At 37.2% G+C, this 20,651-nt stretch overlaps 3 protein-coding genes across 4 annotated transcripts; all 3 read left to right on the forward strand.

The window, feature by feature from the left end:
- Positions 1 to 5,480: 5,480 nt before the first annotated feature.
- LOC114542475 lies at positions 5,481 to 9,015 on the forward strand. Its single transcript, XM_028562014.1, has 7 exons — positions 5,481 to 5,712; positions 6,519 to 6,698; positions 6,880 to 7,160; positions 7,468 to 7,573; positions 7,969 to 8,262; positions 8,770 to 8,843; positions 8,943 to 9,015. Exons 1-7 carry the CDS (start codon positions 5,578 to 5,580, stop codon positions 9,013 to 9,015), a joined length of 1,143 nt encoding a protein of 380 aa, XP_028417815.1. The 5' UTR covers positions 5,481 to 5,577.
- A 5,945-nt stretch (positions 9,016 to 14,960) lies between these two features.
- On the forward strand, positions 14,961 to 16,742 carry LOC114542476. The gene is made up of 3 exons (XM_028562015.1): positions 14,961 to 15,466; positions 15,591 to 15,743; positions 15,907 to 16,742. Exons 1-3 carry the CDS (start codon positions 15,142 to 15,144, stop codon positions 16,740 to 16,742), a joined length of 1,314 nt encoding a protein of 437 aa, XP_028417816.1. The 5' UTR covers positions 14,961 to 15,141.
- Positions 16,743 to 17,222: 480 nt separating this feature from the next.
- Positions 17,223 to 20,111, forward strand: LOC114542468. Of its 2 annotated transcripts, XM_028562010.1 has the most exons (5): positions 17,223 to 18,241; positions 18,348 to 18,539; positions 18,726 to 18,822; positions 19,188 to 19,254; positions 19,511 to 20,111. In XM_028562010.1, the coding sequence occupies exons 1-5, from the start codon at positions 17,332 to 17,334 to the stop codon at positions 19,526 to 19,528; spliced, it is 1,284 nt and encodes a 427-aa protein (XP_028417811.1). In that variant the 5' UTR covers positions 17,223 to 17,331; the 3' UTR covers positions 19,529 to 20,111. The 2 variants fall into 2 exon arrangements, with proteins under 2 accessions (XP_028417811.1, XP_028417810.1); XM_028562009.1 differs by lacking the exon at positions 19,511 to 20,111 and having other exon boundaries at positions 19,188 to 19,323.
- Positions 20,112 to 20,651: the final 540 nt, after the last annotated feature.

A 20,651-nucleotide genomic window follows, 5' to 3' on the forward strand; every position in this document is an offset into this window, starting at 1 on the left:
CTATGGATTTACTTTTAATGTAAAATGTGTATTTTGTGATACAATTTTTAATGTAAAATGTGTATTTAAAGGAATGGAATTTTGTGAAAGAATTTGACAGAGACATGTTTATAGTCGAAATAGGAAAGAAGCTTTTCCATTCTAATCCACAGGTTAGTTCGGCTTTTGTAACTTGATAATGTTGATTTCCAATTGCTAAGCCTATTTAGCATGTGGAGTTAAGGAGAAGGGTTGTTTAGACAGTTTAGTGTTTACTATGTGCCCAAGGCAACAAATCTTTCGTTGTCTCTTGCATATGGTAAATTTGTAACCAAAGTGTGGCATCCTAAGTGACTATGACAAATAAAGTGGCTGGATGTTGACAAACTAACACATGATACCACCAAACCAATCCTACAGACAACTGCATTAATGATAAGTACTTGTAATATATTAAGGAAAAGTTTTACAAACTGTATGTTCTACAATGTAGGTTTGTAAATATGTGTTACATGTGCAATTACGACTATGAATATAAATAATGAATAAATTAAGTTAATTTCGACACCACAAACTGTCTCATTAAACTGTCTGATGACTATGGCAAATAAAGTTGCTGGATGTTTACAAATTGGCACATAATACCACCAAACCAATTCAACAGACAACTGCATAAATGATAAGTGCATGTAATTAAGGAAAAGTTTCACAAATATGTTCTACAATGTAGGTTTGTAACTATGTGTTACATGTGCAATTACGACTATGAATATAAATAATGAATGAATGAAGTTAATTTTGACTCCACAAACTGTCTGATAAACACCTGCAATAAAATTTCAAAGTGTGAGTATGCTAAGTCACAATGTGCACAAATATAAGATTGCATTATTTATTTACTTCTAAGCTAAGGTCTAAATTACAACTACCTTTTATGTTTATCAGTTCCAGACATGTCATTATCAAAGTTCTCTGATTTTTGCAGCAAGGCGATCCATGTTGGCGATAAAATCTTTACGTGATGCGGTGTCAAAATCTACATCTACCATGGTTGGATGAAGGCCATTCACTGGAGGATTCCGAAAGCAGAACTCAATGATCCTGTCATTCCCGTTGATATGTGCATTTAATTCTTGATCATTGTGATCCGCTAACAAGCAAAGAAGGACAATACCATTCCGACGCACCCAGTCTGACGTCCACTGTTTAATTTCATCCCTTGAGTACTGGGAAAGAGGGACTTTATAATACCTGTTATCAACAACATCCCCCAAACTGCCTGGCGGTGGCTTTGTTTCAACTGCGTTGCGAAAGGTTTTCATGTTTGGCGAAAAATACCGATCATGTATGACCACCAGACGTATTCCATCAACTGTCCTTCCATCAACATTGTCACTCTTAGACCAAAACATACCCATTGCTGGTTAAAAGAAAGCATTAGCTTATCAAAAGATACCTTGGTTATCAAGACTGCAAAGGTAGTGTTTTAATTGAACAATTTTGCTAATCTTGCCCTGCATTAAACAGTAGCTTGTTCTGCAGTATGCTAGGTACCTTCCATTTAAATTACATGCAACACTGAAGTTACCAGCCCTGGGTGCTCACCAAATTACCTCTAAGAATCAGAAATTCCATTCAGAAATACAATCTTGCACCAATTAACTGGTGGTAATGCTCTAGGTACACCTACTCCAGGACTTCACTTCTATCATATTGGGAACGTTTTGTTTGGGTATTTGATGGAAAGACCAGATTAATTTGGCTGCATTGCATATTAGGTTGACTGCTGGTTTACTAGACCCTTGTCACAACCATGTTTATATAGCCAGCTACAGTATGCAGTAACGTAAGTCTCGCCCACACGAGGTCTCGTGATTATTATGACACTTACATACTAGTTTTCCGTTTCAAACAAAACTTTACCAGAATATTAAAACGTGAAAAGAACTAAAACAACACGCTAACAAGTACATGTAGAACACGCGATTCTGTAAAACCAAAAGTTTTTCACCTATATCGTTGTCATGAATTCTTTAGCGCAAAAATTTGTGCTAACATTTGTATCGATTTTACACTGCGTCATCACAAAGGAATTCTCGTTCGAACTCGGTTAAAACTTACAGGGAGGTAGTTTGGATCACGAAATTGCCTTAAAAGATGGAAACATACGTTCTCTAATTGCTTCATCGCGTTCTTTGTCTAATGTCAGATGATTTCAAATCGAAAGGGTGCATGTTGGGAACTTATGCTAATTAAGACGTGTCGTTATTAAAAAAAGCTAAAGTGAAACTACAAGAGACTGATATAGTCGTATGCTTCATATCTGTCCAGATATACCCTATTGTTTTGTTTATCAGAGTATCCTGATAGCACAATGCCCTTAAGGATCGAATTGTTACCAAACCATTGATTAACATTACTATGATAAATTTTTCAGCGCGCTTCTCTTTCAAAGAGTTGTTGCGACCATTTCACAATAGTCATTGCAGCAGTTTTTTAAATTTCCATTACGTGTTCTTAGCCGTCTGTCCCCCCGCAAAATTGTTACAATACCATTCAACTAGTTAAACAACTGTCATTGAAGGTGATTGTATAACGCTAGATGTGTTGCATTGTACAATGGATCGGGCAATTCTCTAAGAACTTTCACACCCGAAAATTTGCTTACATGTTGATATTTCAAGGCGTTAAACGGTGGTAATATAGGTGATAAATTAGTTAAATTCTAATCCTACCTCTTCTCTATACTCTTTAAACGACTCAAAACGCTTGTTTTACTCTTCTTGGCGAGATATAATGAATGCTAGCGACAGCTTTATTCCTTGGCAGTTGAGGTATTTGGCGTCTGTGTTTGGCGTCCTTCAAAGATAATCACTGACTCGTTTACAGGAACCCAATCTACGTTGACGTAATAGTTATGAGCCCGCGTTATCTGTTCTCGAAATTATTGTTCTAGGATCTAAATTTCTCCCTAGCGTCGGAACCTTGCTATCCTTAGATCCTTCCCTTTTGCGACGATACAGTTCGGAAATAAAAGTTTTGGTTTTCGTGTTCATGGTACTGAATTACCATGCAACAATATGGTCAAGTCAATGAACGGTTTCTCTTTGAAGTATCAATAATGTTCCCAATATTTATTAAGGATATGCGATGCTCTTGATGTGAAAATCATATCCCAGCATGAAGTTCCGTGTAAGTTCACGAGAAAGCAATCGTTCTCCTCTCGTTTGTCTCGTTGAAACAACAGCATCTTGTTGCCATGCAAAGCGAACTAGTTAGAAAGCGCATGAATATATACACAAAATATAAGACTACTGTTGGTAAGATATTGCTAAAGAATAAGGGACGTGGGAATATATTGAATAAAAGAAGTACCTTCCAGCTGATCCAATATTGTTCCATTAACAAAGAGATGAAGCTTTTGTATCATCATCATGAGAGCATCTGCTAAGAGCCATTGCAGTTCAGATAAAAACCCACCAACTTGGAAATCACTACGAGATATGGAGTATATGTGAATTTATGATCGCTTCCGTCGTTTCGTTTTCATGTTTTGCATGAATGCACAAGTGAAAACGCAACAGTCTGGGCACAGATGAATGTAATTACCAAAATCCAAACGATGGTCAAGTTTCACCAAACTTTATTTCAACAATTGAGCATGAAGAACCAGCGTTGCTTGTGCTATCATGTTAGGTATAATATCAGAGGTCGTCTTCCTATGCCATTGCTATAGCATTCCTAACCTAATCTCTTTGTAAAATTGCAGTAACCTAGCAGAAGATAATTATGATACTCGATATAGTGATCTATTTTACCATATTAACGAGGGTCGATGAATATTCGAAGTGTTTACATTGTAACGAAAAGAAAGAATCAATATGCGTACACCATTGTAAAAGATTGCACGTTTTTCGCATAGATTTTCCTACTTGTTCATCCACTTCTACCTAGTTCATTCCTAACTTCATTATCAATTAGAATACAACCGTTTCTAACTATTTTGTCTCATTAAAGGATTCTTTGATTCATCGAAGTTCTGTCGCGGAGAAGTTTACAAAAGTACTGGCTGTTGTCTGTGGGGCAAGTTACATTACAAAGACAACCCATCGTAAAATAACTGATAAAGTTAACTACTGCTAATTACTCCTGTCAAAGAACTCCTGGAAAAGAAAAATTGAATCTAACGATCAAGCATTTCCAATGATGACTTCGGAGTAACGAGAGAGATACCACGTATATTGGTCAAACGCATCAAATATCAATGGATATCTTAGTCAAATCTGCCAGGAAGCTTTGTTCATAGGCATTCTAACACATCCGTAAGCTAAACGTCCACTTGATAGTCGATGTAGCCGAATCCGTCAGTAAATCACGATGTCAAGTATTGACAAAGGCGCTGAAAAGCCCCTGCTTTTCTGCAAATTTCTCGAAAAAGTTCAAGTCACAGAAATCCCATTTAACGGACACTATTTAGAACTTTGATACGTAGTAAATGCTGTAGAGGAAAATGGAAAAGATTGCATTTTACATGATGATAATTAATAATAATGTTCCTCCTTGAACAGTTAGCCTCCGAGTTTAAAATAACCACTGTTTCCGTGATACTAAATCTATTCGACATGCACTTGTCAAGGCGTCCTGTTTGTGTCTAATTAATCACGCTGAACATTTTCTACGCTTTTGTGTGTATAGAGTGATCGTGGTTGTCAGTTTTCGTTATAGTGCGTTAATTATGTTAATTTCATGATTATGACCCCCGCAGGAAATCGTATCATCGTTCACATCTAATATCATTCAACGACACTCAACATCGTTCACTATTGTCGAACATCCTTCAGCATCCCTCAACATCCCTCTAACCTCGTTCACAACATCATTGAACATGCTCCCATCCGAAATCATGAATTGTCTTGCAACATCTAACATGTTTCGGGGATCTGTAGGTGCACCAAATCTAGTATCGTTCTTTGAGCCTCACAGCACTACCCCAGTGCTCTGATCCTGTCGTAAGCGTAGTACCGCATATATAACACTTTTCAGCCGTTTGTCTAGGCCCAAGCTTTACCACAGCCTTACTGAATCGAATATATGATATAGGGTTATGATCAGAGATCCTTTGAATATGTGGATGCAAAAGGTGCACATTCATTACTATTAAAATATTTAATGCCCTGTGGGGCCAGTTGTTTAAAGCTGGGTTAGCGCTAACCCTGGGTTAAATTTTACTCCACTGTTTTGGTTTATATGCTTCTGCACCGCTGTTTGTTTCAAGACTTTACAAAATAAGACTTATTGATCCACAAAGTATTTATGAAAAAATATGTTCAACTTCATAAACGAGCGATTAAAAAAATTGATGTAAAATTTTGAGTTAACCCAGGGTTAAGCTAACCGGCTTTTGAATAACCGGCCCCAGAGCTGCTGGCCTTTTCTATGATCAAACGATCGCGACTGTTCCAGCATTTTCGTCATTCTCCTGGGTGCCCTGTGGGATCAGATTTGGAAAATAAAGAGACGCCCACTTGACACACCCTGGTCGCCTTCCAATTCACACCTTTGGATTTCCAAGAAAGAAGTAATGTTAATAATGTTATCATGCCTGTTTCAAAAATACAACACGAGCTGATTCCTGCCGAAGAAAAGGAAATGACTGAGCGTTCAGCAGCTTCAAGCGCTGGGACAACTGAAAATGTTGAAGAAGAAAAATTTGATGAAAACTTCTGGCTTATGGTACAGATGTATCAATTATTCATTATATCAATACAAAATGTTATTATTCTATATTCTGTATGTTCGATCCAATTTTACGTAAAGGAATTGCCCCTGTTGTGTTGCAGGACAAACGACTTTTTTTCTTAACTGAGTCATTAAATCACATTAATTGCCCTGTCAGTTTGACACTTTATAACAGGTCAATGTCAGGTGATTTATATACTTGACAACAGAAGTATTTTTTACGCATCTACACTTATCCTAACGTACCGAATCTCTAGTAAATAATCAATTGGCAAACCTTAACAACCTAAAGTAACCCTTATTATTCTAACCCAAACCAACTTTGTCACTTAATTCCCAAAAGGATATTCCCACTCTTAATTCCACTCAATCACTAAGGATTCTCTTAAAATTTAATGAAATTGATTTGATTGTAAATTAGCCTCAGCAATTTGCCAGACAGCAGTAGACAAGAAATACGTTTTATTGTGCTAGATATATAGATAACACATAAGATTTATAAATCCTGAATGGCAATGCATTAATGATTCCCCTTGTATGAGTAGTGATAATGTAGACACATGACAGTTTTATCATGATGATGATATTTTTGGACAATTCTGGAGTCAGTGATTTCTTCAGGTCAGGTCTATCAACTCAAGTCTATCATTAAATGGAGTCTATCATCTAGTCTATCTAGTCTATCATTAAATAGAGTGAAGAATAACCTTATGGAGGGAACTTGTGAGTTGATAGTTAGGTTGCAAAAATTTATTTGGTTGGCAAAAGAAAAAATGATGACAATTATAGTTAACATTTAGGTTGAAAACAAAGTGAAGGAGGAAGGTATACCATGGAATAAGGCAATGGACAAAGTCAGGGCAGAAAGACTGGTGACAAGATATGGTTACCAAGAAGCTCTGGTGGTCCTTATTCGCAAGTGGCCAAAGATGACACAGTTTAAAGAAAAACCAGAAGTGATAACAAGCTTGGAGTACTTGGTATGACTTTTAAAATGATAATTATTATACTCTTAATAATTAAGCTAACAGAGATTAGTATTTAGCTGTGGGAGAATTTCCTGCCCTTTCCTCTGCATTGTCAAGTTTTGTGATTAAATATTAATTATTATGTGTTGATGTCACCAATGAGTGAACTTTATCCCCTCCAACTATCCTGTAGATTAGCAGACTGGCAGAAATAATTCTAGATGAGGACAAAGAAACAGATTATGTTGATTTTTATGATAAAAAGGCTGATGGATCACCCAAAACCCTTCTGCATCTGGCAGCTGAGCAAAACTTTCTTCATGTCTCAAGAAGCCTAGTTGACCGTTTTCCTGCCCTTTTGTATGTAAAGACCGGAGAACAAATAAGTAAAGCAATCTTACCTGTTGAATTAGCTTTAAGAAAGAAACAAGATGACACAGCTGCATATCTCATATCTCAAATGCTTGCTCCTCGGTGAGTAATACAGCTTACACTTGGACCTGGAGGAGAAAAACATCCTCATCCTTCTCATGTGAATTTAAATGAAGGATGGAACAAGGGTGATTTAATCTATGGGAGGGGTGTAGATTAGTATCCAGGCATGGGTTGGGTTGGGTTACAAGCACAAACTTTGGGGGAATGTATTAGAATGTGTGCATGTTTGAAAAATTATAAAAATGAGTATGCTGCAGATACTGCATGATGACATGTGTTAGACAGTGCCAGTGGAATGTAACTATTAAATTTACTCAAGTTAGATATTTTTCTTATTTTTTTCTAGTGTCACAAAGCTGTTCCTTTATGATAACAATACCGAATCAGTAAAATTTAATTTTGGTGAAATTATTAGTTATCGTAATCCCAGGACGAACGAATATGCAATGAAGGTAAACTTTGAAGACTAGATCATCTTTAGGACAAATCTCAAGGCGAGGAATTCTCCATAAATCTTCAACATCCAACAACAATAAAGGCAACATGTGTGAATATCTCCTTCTGTTGTAGTTGAGAACATCTGTGCACTTAATTTCTCGGTATGAGGGGCCAGTTGTACAAATGCTGGATATATATATTAAAGAAATGTAGTGTAATTATATAGGCTATAGCGCCGTATAAATATTTATATTTTAAGACCGTCCGTTGGCTGTTCATGAACGAGTTTACCACACTTTATAGGAATCGCTTAATAAGAAGTTATTTAAGTCAACTTCGGCACATTTAAATTAATTTATAAACAAAACTCTGTCTAATTGCGTTTTTGTCTAATTGTTTTTGATAACAGAAAACGGTCGTGGCTGTATTGAACAAATTGATTAACCCTCATTGGCCGTACCAGCCCGACCGCACAGAGGTCGATGAAGACAATGTTGAAATCCAGCGAGCCTTGGACAGTGTTCCAGACGATCCAATGAATTATGACTTTCACTATCACATCCTAGAAACTGACGAAAATGGCAGAACGCCCAAGATCATAACCAAGTCCAAGGCCAAGAATAAAGATTCTGAATTTGTTGATCAATCGTTTAATCATAGATCAATGTCGTGTCTCCAACGCATTGCTGACAGTGAGAATAAGGTATTGTACCAATAGCTTACTATAGAGTGGACTGGCCTGGTGTGATTTGAACTGATCAGAACTAGACGTGCAACTATTTGACTGAGTCGTGTGCTATTCTATGCTAAAAAACCCTGAACTAATCTGAACTCTGGGCTGAACTTAATACATTTAGATTTATTGAATTGCATTGAATTGGTTAAGTCCAGTCCGGTTGATGTAGACTGGTCTGAACTGGTGTAGACTGGTCTGATCTGGTCTGGCAGGCTGGTCTAGTCTAAACCGTCTTGTCTAGCCTAATCCGGTCTGGTCTGGACTGAGCTGCCATGGTTAGATTGGATGGAACTAAACTGTGTGGACTGCGTAGTGCACATGACTGAAATGGGCCGGACTTGACTGCACGTTTCTGAACTACCGTGAACCAAATTGGAATGAAACGTACATATTGAATGCACTTGAATGAATGGAGTTTATATATGCCTACATTACAGGCCCATTTATGCCAATAATTATTGCTTAAATTGATAGGAAGCTGTGAAACACCCAGTCGTTCGCATGTTGGTCCTCAGAAAATGGAATGAATTTGCCTTCAATTGGTTTTGGTGAGAACAACATTTGAGTTCTAATCTAACTTTATTTACCCTGCCGACTTCCCAAGGAATAATACATTTTAACAACAATGTCTTGACAATTTCTTTTAGTTTCAAGGCTGTCCTTTATCTCATATTTTTGGCGGTATTATCATATGCGCTCATGTTTGGCTCCACTCGTTGACGATCCAGCGCATACGATGGCCGGCTGATAATTTTCGAGCAGTTTGTGAATAGCCAGTATCATCTTTCTCATTGTACACCTGCTTGATGAATTTGGTGATGGTCAGGTAGAAATTCAGTATCTATGCATATGTTACTCCAGGTTAAGATATTACAAGAGTGGTTATGACAGTTGAATACTGATATATCTAGAATGAAATACTATAGTAGGATCGCTTTTGCTGTCACTATCATTTGTAGTGCTTAGCAGTGTGACACCAGTTTTGATAGGTGTGTGGGTATTGATCTTGGCATTAGATGGAGTGTGGTAGGGTGAGTGCAAGGGGTTTAGTTCGGTTCAGGTAGGATTAGAGGGGGCCGTAGGTAGGTGAGTGGCTATTCATAGGTAGGTGATTGGATGGTAAGCTGTGGGTAGTGTGGTTAAGGAATGTACGCATTAGATGGATGCATGAGGGTGTCGGATGATGTGAGTGAGACACGGGGTGGATAAATTTGGATTGACGTGGGTGATAATACACGACCTGCTATTAAATCGTGGTCATGATGAATATGTCCTCATTTATGCCAATATCGTCCCTGCAGAGAAAATAAGCTACTTCGAAGTTTGGCACAACTACTGGACTTACTTGTATTATCCTTACCCTGGTCGTCTTCCTCTCCGCTATGCCGAGGTTAAAGCACAGTGGAGCTTCGCTGCTCTTGGTTTGTTATTCAATTATCTTCGTCTGTATAAATTTTCTCACGTCTCGAGTGCTATTTATTTCGTAAATTACCTTCACAAACAGTTTAAGGTTAATGTGGTAATTATTATCATTCAAAACTTGTAGAATCACAGTCTTTTCCCGACTCTGGTAAAATAGTCCAGAAAGACGTCCCTCGTTTTTTGATTTTCTTCTCTGTGGTATTCGTCGGTTTTGCGGAGCAATGTATTTGGCTCTGAAAGTGAACGACAAGCAAGATTCGTTCGGGTAGTTAACGTCAAATTGCTCTTTTTGCTGTTGTTATGCTGTCATAAATTCACTATATTTCAACCTATTTCTATTATTCGTGTTTCGCTTGCTGATGTTGGCTGGTTTCAGAGCTCTTGCAGAACAACAATCGTTAAGATGACTACCAAAAGTTTAGGTTACATCTTTCATAGCACCGTGAATGTTTAAATCACTTCTATTCGATATTTTATACCACTTGATCTATAATTTATCAGTTCTTTTCAAAGAGCTGAATGACCATGATCGGTGATTCACGCTGTGATCGTTTTGTAAGTGGTATTCTTTATCTCTGTTTTCCAGTGGCTGCCAATTATTATTCTTCTTGCATACATGATGGTGTAATTGTAATCTTACTAAAATCCTCATCGCTCAACTCAGCTCCATTACGATGAGCAAGAGAATCGCCAAACTGCAATACGTGCTGATATAATGAGGATTGTCTCCGGGTGGAGTACAGCCCAATTCGTATTTTGTAAGCGAAACATAATAAAGCGTGCTGGGCAAAAGTTTTAGGCAACCGGTATTCACGATACTTTCTTAGCTTGGTTGGAATGCCGTTGGATGCATTTGCATTATTTTATTCGTCAAATACAAATGTGTACATTTGAAAAATATTTCAATAATATATTTTTCTTATATCATATGCGTGAAAATTCTGACTGGTTAGAAAACTCAAGATTTCAACAAAGTTGTGATATTTAGCGGGTGACCCAAACTTTTGAATTGTACTGTATTGCATGCCAGGGTACCACAGTGAAACAATCTGGCGATAGAGTATTTTTATCTTAATTATCCAATAAAGTTGCCTTTTGCAAACGAACAGTTTTGTCAAACTCGTAAATCTGAAAGTGGGAACTTTCAGCAAGATTTTCGACCAGTGTATATGACTAATTCTAGGGTGGCGTATTCTGTTGAAGTAAGCCGGGAACTATTTTCGTGTTCATGTTAACGACTTCTGATGGTTTTATTTTCTCTTTCGATGAAGAGTTTAAGAGTAAGAAAATACAAACATGCCGATTGGATCAACGACGAGGAATTGGCCAAAGGTACGTCTTTCATGATTTCAGTGCACTAGAAGTTGTTTATCACGATACACAGAGAAGAATAGACTAAATGATAAAGATTTTCAGATGCTTGCTGGCTTATATAACTTTCTTGTAAATAATCCACCATTTAAGTTCGAAAGATAAAATCCGAATTTCTTGCATGTGACGAGAGGTGTATGGATAAAGCACTCGGCTTGGAGCGCACTTTGGGCCGTCACATCAAACGGCATAAACTTAAGTACGGTAGCCAACTGATAATAAATATAATGTTTCGCCAAGAAGTATTTGTTTTTCTTGCATGTAGAAATGTTGGAGTACACGGAAGATAGACATCCTTGGGAGACAGTCAGGGAAAGATTAGCCGATGTTAGGTAATAACGAATAACTAATAAGCATTGTTCTTTCAGACTAGAGAGAACTCCTTTCCCTGTATATTTAAAGACCGAATGGTTGCCTTTGTGCATAAATGAAAAAAGTCGTTGACCATGTTTGCATCGCCAAGAAAAATGTCATGTTATCTCTGAAACATTAATCTTGAATAAAACATCTATCTTCAGAGAAATTATGGGGAGGCTTGTGAGAAAAGGCAAAGAAAAGGATCCTTTGGAAACTATTGATGAAAAAATAACTCGAGTCGTGTATGTAGATGTTATTTTTAATTTACCAACTAAGAAAAATTTGGATATCTCTTCGTACATACGGCTGTCGATGGCTAGGCTTAATTTGGTTTGGCAGACACCCGCTTGACAGAGCTATTTACTTTTATCCTTATAAATGAAGCTGGCTTACCTTTAATCGTGGTTTAGCCAGAGTTAACCTTTGGAGTGAGCGAAATTATCCTAACAAGGACTTCCATTGGAAGAACAGTTCATACTGAGTAAAGTTAGTGTAGCTTAGGTTTCCTGCTGTAGTAACACTGGGTCAGTAAGAGATGTTCCTTTATCCTTTCTAGATCTTTAGGATGATCCGTTCAGAACATTTTAGGATCCCCGGCTTTATTTGTGATTATTTTTATTTCTTTCAGGGAGATTTTGGAAAAGTTCCCCGAAGCAAACGTTTTTGGGGAATAAACCACTTGACATTCTCTGCTCAATTTCCTTGTTTCTCACGCTGACAAGCGTGGTTTTTATGTGCTAAATATCGTAGTATTTGATAAAGAATTTTGATTCGTGTCCAACACGCATACATGAAACTTCTTACAGTAATTAGGACAGGCCTAGTTATATTTGTCAATGAATCTGTCTTAACGTGATAACCTGGCCTGTTGCAGAACTACCAGAAAGCTGTCGTCAGTTATCGTGGTCCAGCGACCACGATACAGCAATATTCATGCTTTATATTTATTTGAAGTTGTCATATTTGCTTTTATTTAATGGGTCTCTGTTGAAACGAGGTTCATACTGAAGGCCCTTACATCGACAATGATAATTTTTATACCTAGATAAGAATATACATTCTCAAATATTGTCTGTCATTGTTTATTAAAGTGATTTTTTCAAATTTCCACTGCACGCTAATAACGCGATAGCTAGCATGCATTCCTAGAATCTAAATCAATCTATGGCTCAACAGTTCACTGGGCCCCCCCCCCGGCTGAACGAGATTGAACTGAACTGTCCAGGTATAAACTGAACTAAATTAAAGCAACGCATATGTTAAACAAGAAGCGCAAGACCGGAACATTTAACGCAGATTTAGGACAAGTTATATTGCACGGTTAATGGAAGGTTATTGAAAATGGTTTTTATCTGGAATTTTTTTGACCATGTAGTAATACTTGCCCCAGACCGCGCGGTCAAATGCAATATGGCGGCGATTTTTCAAATCACTAGCGGCTAAATCGAGGAATGCACATTTGCCCGACGCCATCTTGAATCCGGCGCAAAGGACTGGAACTTAGTGTGATGTTCACTGGTGTGATGTCATTATATTTAGCATGTATGACGTAACCAAAACAAATACCCCGTGACCCCGGTTGCGGGAAATTAAAATATTCGCGGGAAATATTTTGATTTCAAGATCGAAGCTGTGCTTTGTAGTAAAATGTTGAATGTAATAAAATTTTGAAGTTAAATCTTGTCTGTTGTTTTGAGTTATTCGCCTGTGCAAATGCATTGCCAAATATAAAGAAATGTAGGCGATTTTTGCGTCAAATATGAGTGATATAGCGGTAAGCTAAATTTACCTTTACATATGTGCAGGGGCAAGGGCATAACTCGATCGTGCCTTGTAGTCTGTGACGCACTTCAGTTTATTGAAAGTATTTTCTTCACTGAAAGCAGTGAAATGCAGTCTTACAGGGACCGCGGAGCAGTTTTTGGATTGGGGGGCTAGCGAAGCCGAAAGAGTGAACCCTCGGGGGGGGGACCATACTTATCTGTTTATATTTTCTTGTAAATACTTCAATGAAAACATTGTTCACCAACACGGATAGTGAACACATAATTATGATTACACAACTTACTATAAGGAGTTTTTATTCGTTAATTATGGCCATATAAAAATCGCTATAAAGGAATCACATGTATTTTGAAAATTATTGGGGGGCTAAAGCCCCCCAGCCCCCCCCCCCCCCCTCCGCGGTCCCTGTCTTAGCACACCCACGCGCCCTGCCCAATTTAGAGTCCGTGCACCTACGGGGCTTCTTTTTTTCTTTTTCATCCTCTTAACATTGGGCGAGAATGGACTGGGTTACTAGTTATTAAATAAAGTGAACTTCTTTCCGAAAAACTTTAGGTTTCATTTCTCCGTCAAAATTCAAGAGAATTTACGCCTCAGACAATAACAAACTACAGTAGAGGTCACGCATTTGAATGTACCATCCAACAAACAGCTGCGAAGCACTGGAACTCAGCAAAGGTTGTATGTTATTCGGAGTCTCAACAAATTTTAGATCCCACTGTAAGATCACTTCCCTCAGAAGATCAATTAATTCATGGAAAGCAGACATAAACAACAATCGTGGAAAGACCAGACAATATATCGAGACATTTGGAGGAAGATTGGATGTCGATTGCATCGATGTTCTCTTAAGGCTACACACCGCCAAAAGTATTCAAGCAGCCGTACAGCAAGAGGTCAACTGGTTCTCCAAGTCGTACCACAAACCGCAGGGGGTAACTCGACATCCTCCAGCTTCTCTGATATCCAACTTTCAGAAAATGCTTTATTCCAACAGGTACGATGAAATATGCGAACAACACGGTATGACAGCAATGGAGTTATCAATGATATGTGTCAACCGTTGGGTTTCGTCAGATCACATCGCATGGATGACGAAGATATTGACAGAGTCCCAGAGTGACACCTACTGTATATTCCTTAACGGTGCACTAAACACCGACCCTAAAACCTATCGGAGATTTAGAAATGCAAACGCGAACATGCCCTCAAAATTTCTCTTCGCACTTAACGTCGGCCGGAATGAACGTGGTACTTTTCTTGGAACTGATGATCAAAGAGGCTGTCACTGGACACTTTGTCACGTTGACATCATGAAGAAGAGATTGTCTACGGGGATTCTCTTGCCTGGCCTATCCCGAGTGGTCTTTCTGTGCAGGGTGGAACAAGTACTGAAAAGTCGTTTGCAAAGATGACAACGTTTCTCATTACTCGGTTGTTATGCTACATGATCCACAGAATCATTGCCCGATGTCTGGAATGCACCGCTGCGGAGTAACCTGTGCCAACTTTTACCCCTTGCAAACATGTAGCAATATCTGTGGAATTGTTGTGATGGTTATAGGAGCAATAGCTTGTTACAACTTCGAATTTTTCGAGCATCTCTCTACGACACATACTTGTGGCAATGCAACTAACTTTCCACCAATATTTCTTCAGACTCCAACCAGATTTGGGAAGTACTTGCGTCTTGTCGTTGCATCTTGGTTTGCATGTAATTCTGTAAACGTAGAATACGTTGTCCCTCTAATTTGGAAGCAGCAAACACCTGTGCCTTCTATTTTAAGTGGCTGTACAGAAAACATAAAACGCAACGATCCCACAACAGCCAGCAGTTATGATCAACATGAAAACATCAAGAAGATTGGCCCAACCAGTTTAAAAGAAAATTGTGGTGTTCCAGTTGTTCAAATGACTGATGATGAGGATGATCACCCAGCTTTTCTGCTTAAAAGTGATCCGGAAAGTGGAGACGACTTTGTACCACCTAAAAAAAAAGAGGTGCTTACAAAAAAAAAGCACTTCAAATGTCCTTACTGTGATTCCATGTTCACGAGAAAATTCACGCTTAAACGCCACACTCAAAAAGAGCATACAAACGAACAATCTGATGGTAACTGCCATTGTCATGACTGTGGATTTAAATGTCACAAGATAGCAGAATTGCGAAAACACTTGGCAAGGACACACAATATTCTTTTCAGATCTGAACAAATTTTGTTGGAAAACATGAACGGTTAGTTTTTATGTATTTTATGATAAACTTGATGTAGAAAGAGGATCAAAATTCAAAGTGCCTGTACCAATTCAAACCTTTCAATATGTTATCAATAAAATATCTTATTTTCAATTCTAATTAGAATTTCTGGACTGGAAAGACAAAGTGGAAGAAAAAGAGATTTGCTCGTTCACAAAGAAGACCGGGACCAAAGGAAATGTGCAATATTATCAGTGCAACCGAGGAGGATTTTACACCCCCAGTGGTACTGGAAAAAGGCGAACTAAATCACAAGGTTGGATAAATTATAATTTCAGAAATTATTACAATAAATAATTTCAAAAAGAATTTCGTTATCACACAGCAGGCGAATTAGCTGTAGTTTTAATACGCCTTTATTTGACATACTGAAAGATTAGATAAGTATTAAATAATTAAATATCTTTAATGTACTTTAGGAAGCTGCAAGATACAAAAAAACTGTACATCGACGATTAGGGCTGAAATTACCACCGAAGGAAAAGTGAAAGCTGACATCTGCTATACGCACTACGGGCACGAGAGGGATCTACAACATACTTGGATAACCAAAAGTAAACGGCAAAAAATTGCGTCTTTGTTGAAACAAGGAGTCTCACGTGACAGAATACTAAATGACATTCGAGAGGAAGCCATGCAGCAGGAATCAGAATTTACGCGGTACCACCTAACTGCAAAAAAGGATCTTGCGAATATCATGTCATCTTTTGGTGTCAGCGAAGTACAAAGGCATCCCGATGATCAGGAGAGCGTTAGAGCGTGGATCGAACAGTGGAAAATGAGCGAAAGTAACCCAGTACTTTTCCATAAGTTTCAGGGTGAGTCTGCTCCAGACGGGTTTGACTTGACAAAAGACGACTTCATGGTTATCATACAGAGTCCGTTCCAGAAAGAGATGGCCCAAAAGTTTTCCAGTAAAGGCATCTGTGTTGACGCGACGCACGGAACTACTGGATACGACTTCCTCCTAACATCGCTTGTGGTGATTGATGAGTATGGAGAGGGATTTCCTATTGCCTGGTGTCTTTCAAACCACGAAGACTTCACCCATATGTGTATCTTCTATGAAATGATAAAGCGAAATTGCGGAGTCCTGACGCCAAGGTGGATTATGTCCGATTTAGCAAGCCAGTTCTACAATGCTTGGTTAGGTGTAATGGGTGGCAAGCCACTACGTCTTTTCTGCACCTGGCACGTGGATAAAGCATGGCAGACAGAGCTGCGAGCTAAAGTGAAGGATACAGGTACATCTTGATCTTCTTCATTGCTTAATGTCATACAGGCTTTTAATATCATGGAACTACCATGGACGGTCGTGTGTGCTGTAAGCCTCAGGCGGCTAGATGATCATTGTGATAATTACTTTCAATGCATTACGTACATAATCATCATGGTTATAATTTTAACTCATTTGCAAAAGGGAATGATGCAGATGAAGCTAGAACGCGTTTTGGCATGCAGTTGCGATATTTTACGCTACTTTAAACGATATATCTTGCGGACTAATTACTGTTTTAGTCAGTTCCATTCAGAGCTATAGCTTGAGTTGCCCAACCAACTAAATGCGAATAAAGTGCGCTTGAGAAAGAGTAAAATGCAGTACTAAAGTAGGGCAATGGGTGTATTTCGTGCTAAATGGTTGTATACTTTTTCCTCCAGTTGTAGCAGCAGATATATACAAGATGCTACGTACTGTTTTACAGCAAACCGATGTCACCTCCTTCCAAGATTACCTTTCCCAATTTTTGGAACGCCTGCCATCATTAAGCTTGGAATTCTGTCAATATTTTCAAAATGAATGGCTAGGCAGGGAAGAATCGTGGGCATATTGCTACAGGAAAGGGATGGGAATTAATACCAACATGCTGGTGGAGGCATTTCATCGTGTTTTCAAGTATAATTACCTGAAAGGGAAACACAACAGAAGAGTTGACAACTGCTTGTTCAACCTCCTGAAGTACACCCGAGATAAACTGTTTGAGAGGTTAATAAAACTGACAAAAGGAAAGAGCACTAACAAATTGAAGACCATACAAGATCGCCACAACAACAGCAAAGGATTGAAGATTGACAGTGTTCAATGCGTCGACGAATCAAAATGGCTGATAAAAAGTGAAAAAGGTTCCGACACATATACAGTCACCAAGCAACACCAGCATACATGCACAGACACATGTCAGTTACGATGCACAGAATGTAGCACTTCAGTGTGCATACACCAGTATACATGCACCTGTCATGATTATCTCATTCAGCACACCATATGCAAGCACATACACCTGTTGCAACACTTTTTATCTGTTGACACCAAACAGACAAATGATATTGCAAATGAAGTTTTGAACAGTTCGCAATCGCAAGATTTTGTACCTGAGGAATTGGGACTTTTAACATCACATCTCCACATGCAAAATAAGGTGTCAAATGATATTGCATCCCTTAAACAAGGCATCAAAAGGAAACTTCTTACATTGTCAGAACAAATTGAGTCATGTACCAACAAAGAAGCATTGCAACAGTTAGACAAACAAATCAATGCTGCACAGAACGTCTTTTCATCGCTGCAAAAGCATCCATGCCTCCATCACAAGATGCAACCAATATCTAACACACCAGCTAATAAAAATATTGAAAAGCAGAAAGGATTTCGATCAACCAAGAAAAAAGCCAAAACAACCAACAAATCTAGATTGACAAAACCAAGCAAAGAAGATATCCTTTCACTCTTTCCAAACACTAATGATCCTGATGATGGTATGTAATAATAATTACCTTTTGATGGGTTGTTTCACAAGCATTGTATGGCTTAATACAATATTACTGACAGTTAACAATATGAATATATAACTTTATTTTGTAGTTCAAGAGTTGCTTAGTTGCTTTGGTGTTTCAAACAAATTAATCAAGATGGTCATGGAGACAAACAAGCCTCTTTCAGAGAAAGACATCCACCTTGACAAAAAACATCCATCAGAAGAAGCATTGAATTTCAACATAATATCCATCAAACAGTACTTAGATCAAAAAGCATGGGAAAAAGTTGTCAACTCATGTATGTTACTCTACATACAAATCTAAATAACACTATTTAGTAATGGCCGGCCATTGTCAGTATAGTGTTAGTTATCATATTGCTGAATAACCAATTATTGCATGAATAATGAATAACCATTAAGCTACGTCAATTCAACTAATATATTGTTAACAAATTTTATTAGATAATTATTATTTTTTACAGTTCAGAAATTACAAGAAGAGTGGAGGTGCTCTACATGCAACAAAGCTAGCTGTGAAGATATGATAATGTGTGATTCATGTTCAACCTGGCACCACTGGTGAGATTGAGTTACATGCATCTGCAGTGATTGGCAACTTGCAGTTGGGACTTTACCATTATATTGGCAATCAAAGCTAATTAATTAAATTAAATTAATTTCATATTTTTAGTCATACAATTAGCTTTGCACACTATTTTTATTAATGTGGCCTAATGTTAACTCATCCCCACATTTTTTACCAATGCAAAGGTGATGGCATTCTACTAAAGAATTTGTAACCTATCTCAGTACAGCATTATTTTTTTTTGTCTTTGCTTAACTGCCTAGTTTAGGAGCACAAGGACACCCTCAGTTATGCCACCTTGGACCACCAGCCTGCCATTGACATAGATGCATTAATTTTTTACCTTTCAAACATCTAGGGAATGTGTAAAAATCAAAAGTGAACATGATGAATGGTATTGTCAAATATGTGAAAATCTAAATCAGGTAGGTAGTGCACATGCATATATTATATTTCAATGGTAATTAATGATTCTTCATCCACACAAAAGAAATCATAAGGTAGACAATTAGCATTAGGTTATACCTGAACAATTGGTAAATCAACAGTGTTGCCAAGCGGAGCTAGGGAATATGGGGACTGAATTGTTGATATATTATTAATCATTAAATCATCTTTTAATTAATGTAAATACATTAATTACAGTATTAAATATATAAATATTTTATGTTCAAATTTCAGGATATGTCATCCAACTAACAATATCGAATTGACAATTAGGGAGACAATTGTCAATCATTTTCACTTGGCATTCATGTTTATGTTATTGACAACTTTTATTATATTTGTAAAGTTGTATATTTTTTGGCATTCATGTTTATGTTATTGACAACTTTTATTATATTTGTAAAGTTGTATATTTTATATAATTATGTAACAATATCGAATTGGTAATTAGGGAGACAATTGTCAATCATTTTCACTTGGCATTCATGTTTATGTTATTGACAACTTTTATTATATTTGTAAAGTTGTATATTTTATATAATTATGTAACAATATCGAATTGGTAATTAGGGAGACAATTGTCAATCATTTTCACTTGGCATTCATGTTTATGTTATTGACAACTTTTATTATATTTGTAAAGTTGTATACTTTATATAATTATGTAACAATATCGAATTAGTAATTAGGGAGACAATTGTCAATAACTTTCACTTGGCAATTTATGTTTATGTTATTGACAACTTTTATTATATTTGTAAAGTTGTATATTTTATATAAATATGTATAAATAGGGAGAATTATCATATAAAGCAGCACAGGAAGCAAGCCAAAATGATGCATGCATCTTTATATACTATATCATATATTTATATAAAGTATATATATTATATATAATATATATATATATATATATATATATATATTATATATATATATTATATATATATATATATATAATAGATAAAATAAAATAAACTTGGTTTACTTCATAAGATTTTATTCACTACAAACTTGTTTCGTATGACAAAGACAAAACGCACTAGAGACAGAAACGTTATATGGTTTAATCCACCTTACAACTCCAATGTCGAAACGAATATCGGACACAAATTCCTCCAAGCAATTGATGATTGCTTTCCTAAAAACAATCCTCTCCATAAAATATTCAACAGAAATACCTTGAAACTAAGTTACAGTTGCATGCCCAATGTCCAAAATATAATTTCTGGGCACAATAAATCTATAGTAAATAAGTTCACCTCTACAGATGCGTCAACATACAGCACGAAACCAAGTCAATGCAATTGCAGGAATAAGTCCTCATGTCCACTGCCCGGCAAATGTCTAACATCCAGCGTAGTATACCAAGCAA

Source organism: Dendronephthya gigantea, unplaced genomic scaffold (genome assembly GCF_004324835.1).
Source record: "Dendronephthya gigantea isolate DGI-Jeju-01 unplaced genomic scaffold, DenGig_1.0 000354F, whole genome shotgun sequence".
Lineage (NCBI taxonomy): Eukaryota > Metazoa > Cnidaria > Anthozoa > Malacalcyonacea > Nephtheidae > Dendronephthya > Dendronephthya gigantea.

Coding starts and splice junctions, on each gene's coding strand:
- LOC114542475 (XM_028562014.1), top strand. CDS start 5,578: ATGCCTGTTTCAAAAATACAACACGAGCTGATTCCTGCCGAAGAAAAG. Junction 5,713..6,518: donor ATGAAAACTTCTGGCTTATG/GTACAGATGTAT, acceptor GTTAACATTTAG/GTTGAAAACAAAGTGAAGGA. Junction 7,574..7,968: donor CGAACGAATATGCAATGAAG/GTAAACTTTGAA, acceptor TTTTGATAACAG/AAAACGGTCGTGGCTGTATT.
- LOC114542476 (XM_028562015.1), top strand. CDS start 15,142: ATGACTGATGATGAGGATGATCACCCAGCTTTTCTGCTTAAAAGTGAT. Junction 15,467..15,590: donor TTTGTTGGAAAACATGAACG/GTTAGTTTTTAT, acceptor AATTCTAATTAG/AATTTCTGGACTGGAAAGAC. Junction 15,744..15,906: donor AAGGCGAACTAAATCACAAG/GTTGGATAAATT, acceptor AATGTACTTTAG/GAAGCTGCAAGATACAAAAA.
- LOC114542468 (XM_028562009.1), top strand. CDS start 17,332: ATGGGAATTAATACCAACATGCTGGTGGAGGCATTTCATCGTGTTTTC. Junction 18,242..18,347: donor CACTAATGATCCTGATGATG/GTATGTAATAAT, acceptor TTTATTTTGTAG/TTCAAGAGTTGCTTAGTTGC. Junction 18,823..19,187: donor TGTTCAACCTGGCACCACTG/GTGAGATTGAGT, acceptor TCAAACATCTAG/GGAATGTGTAAAAATCAAAA.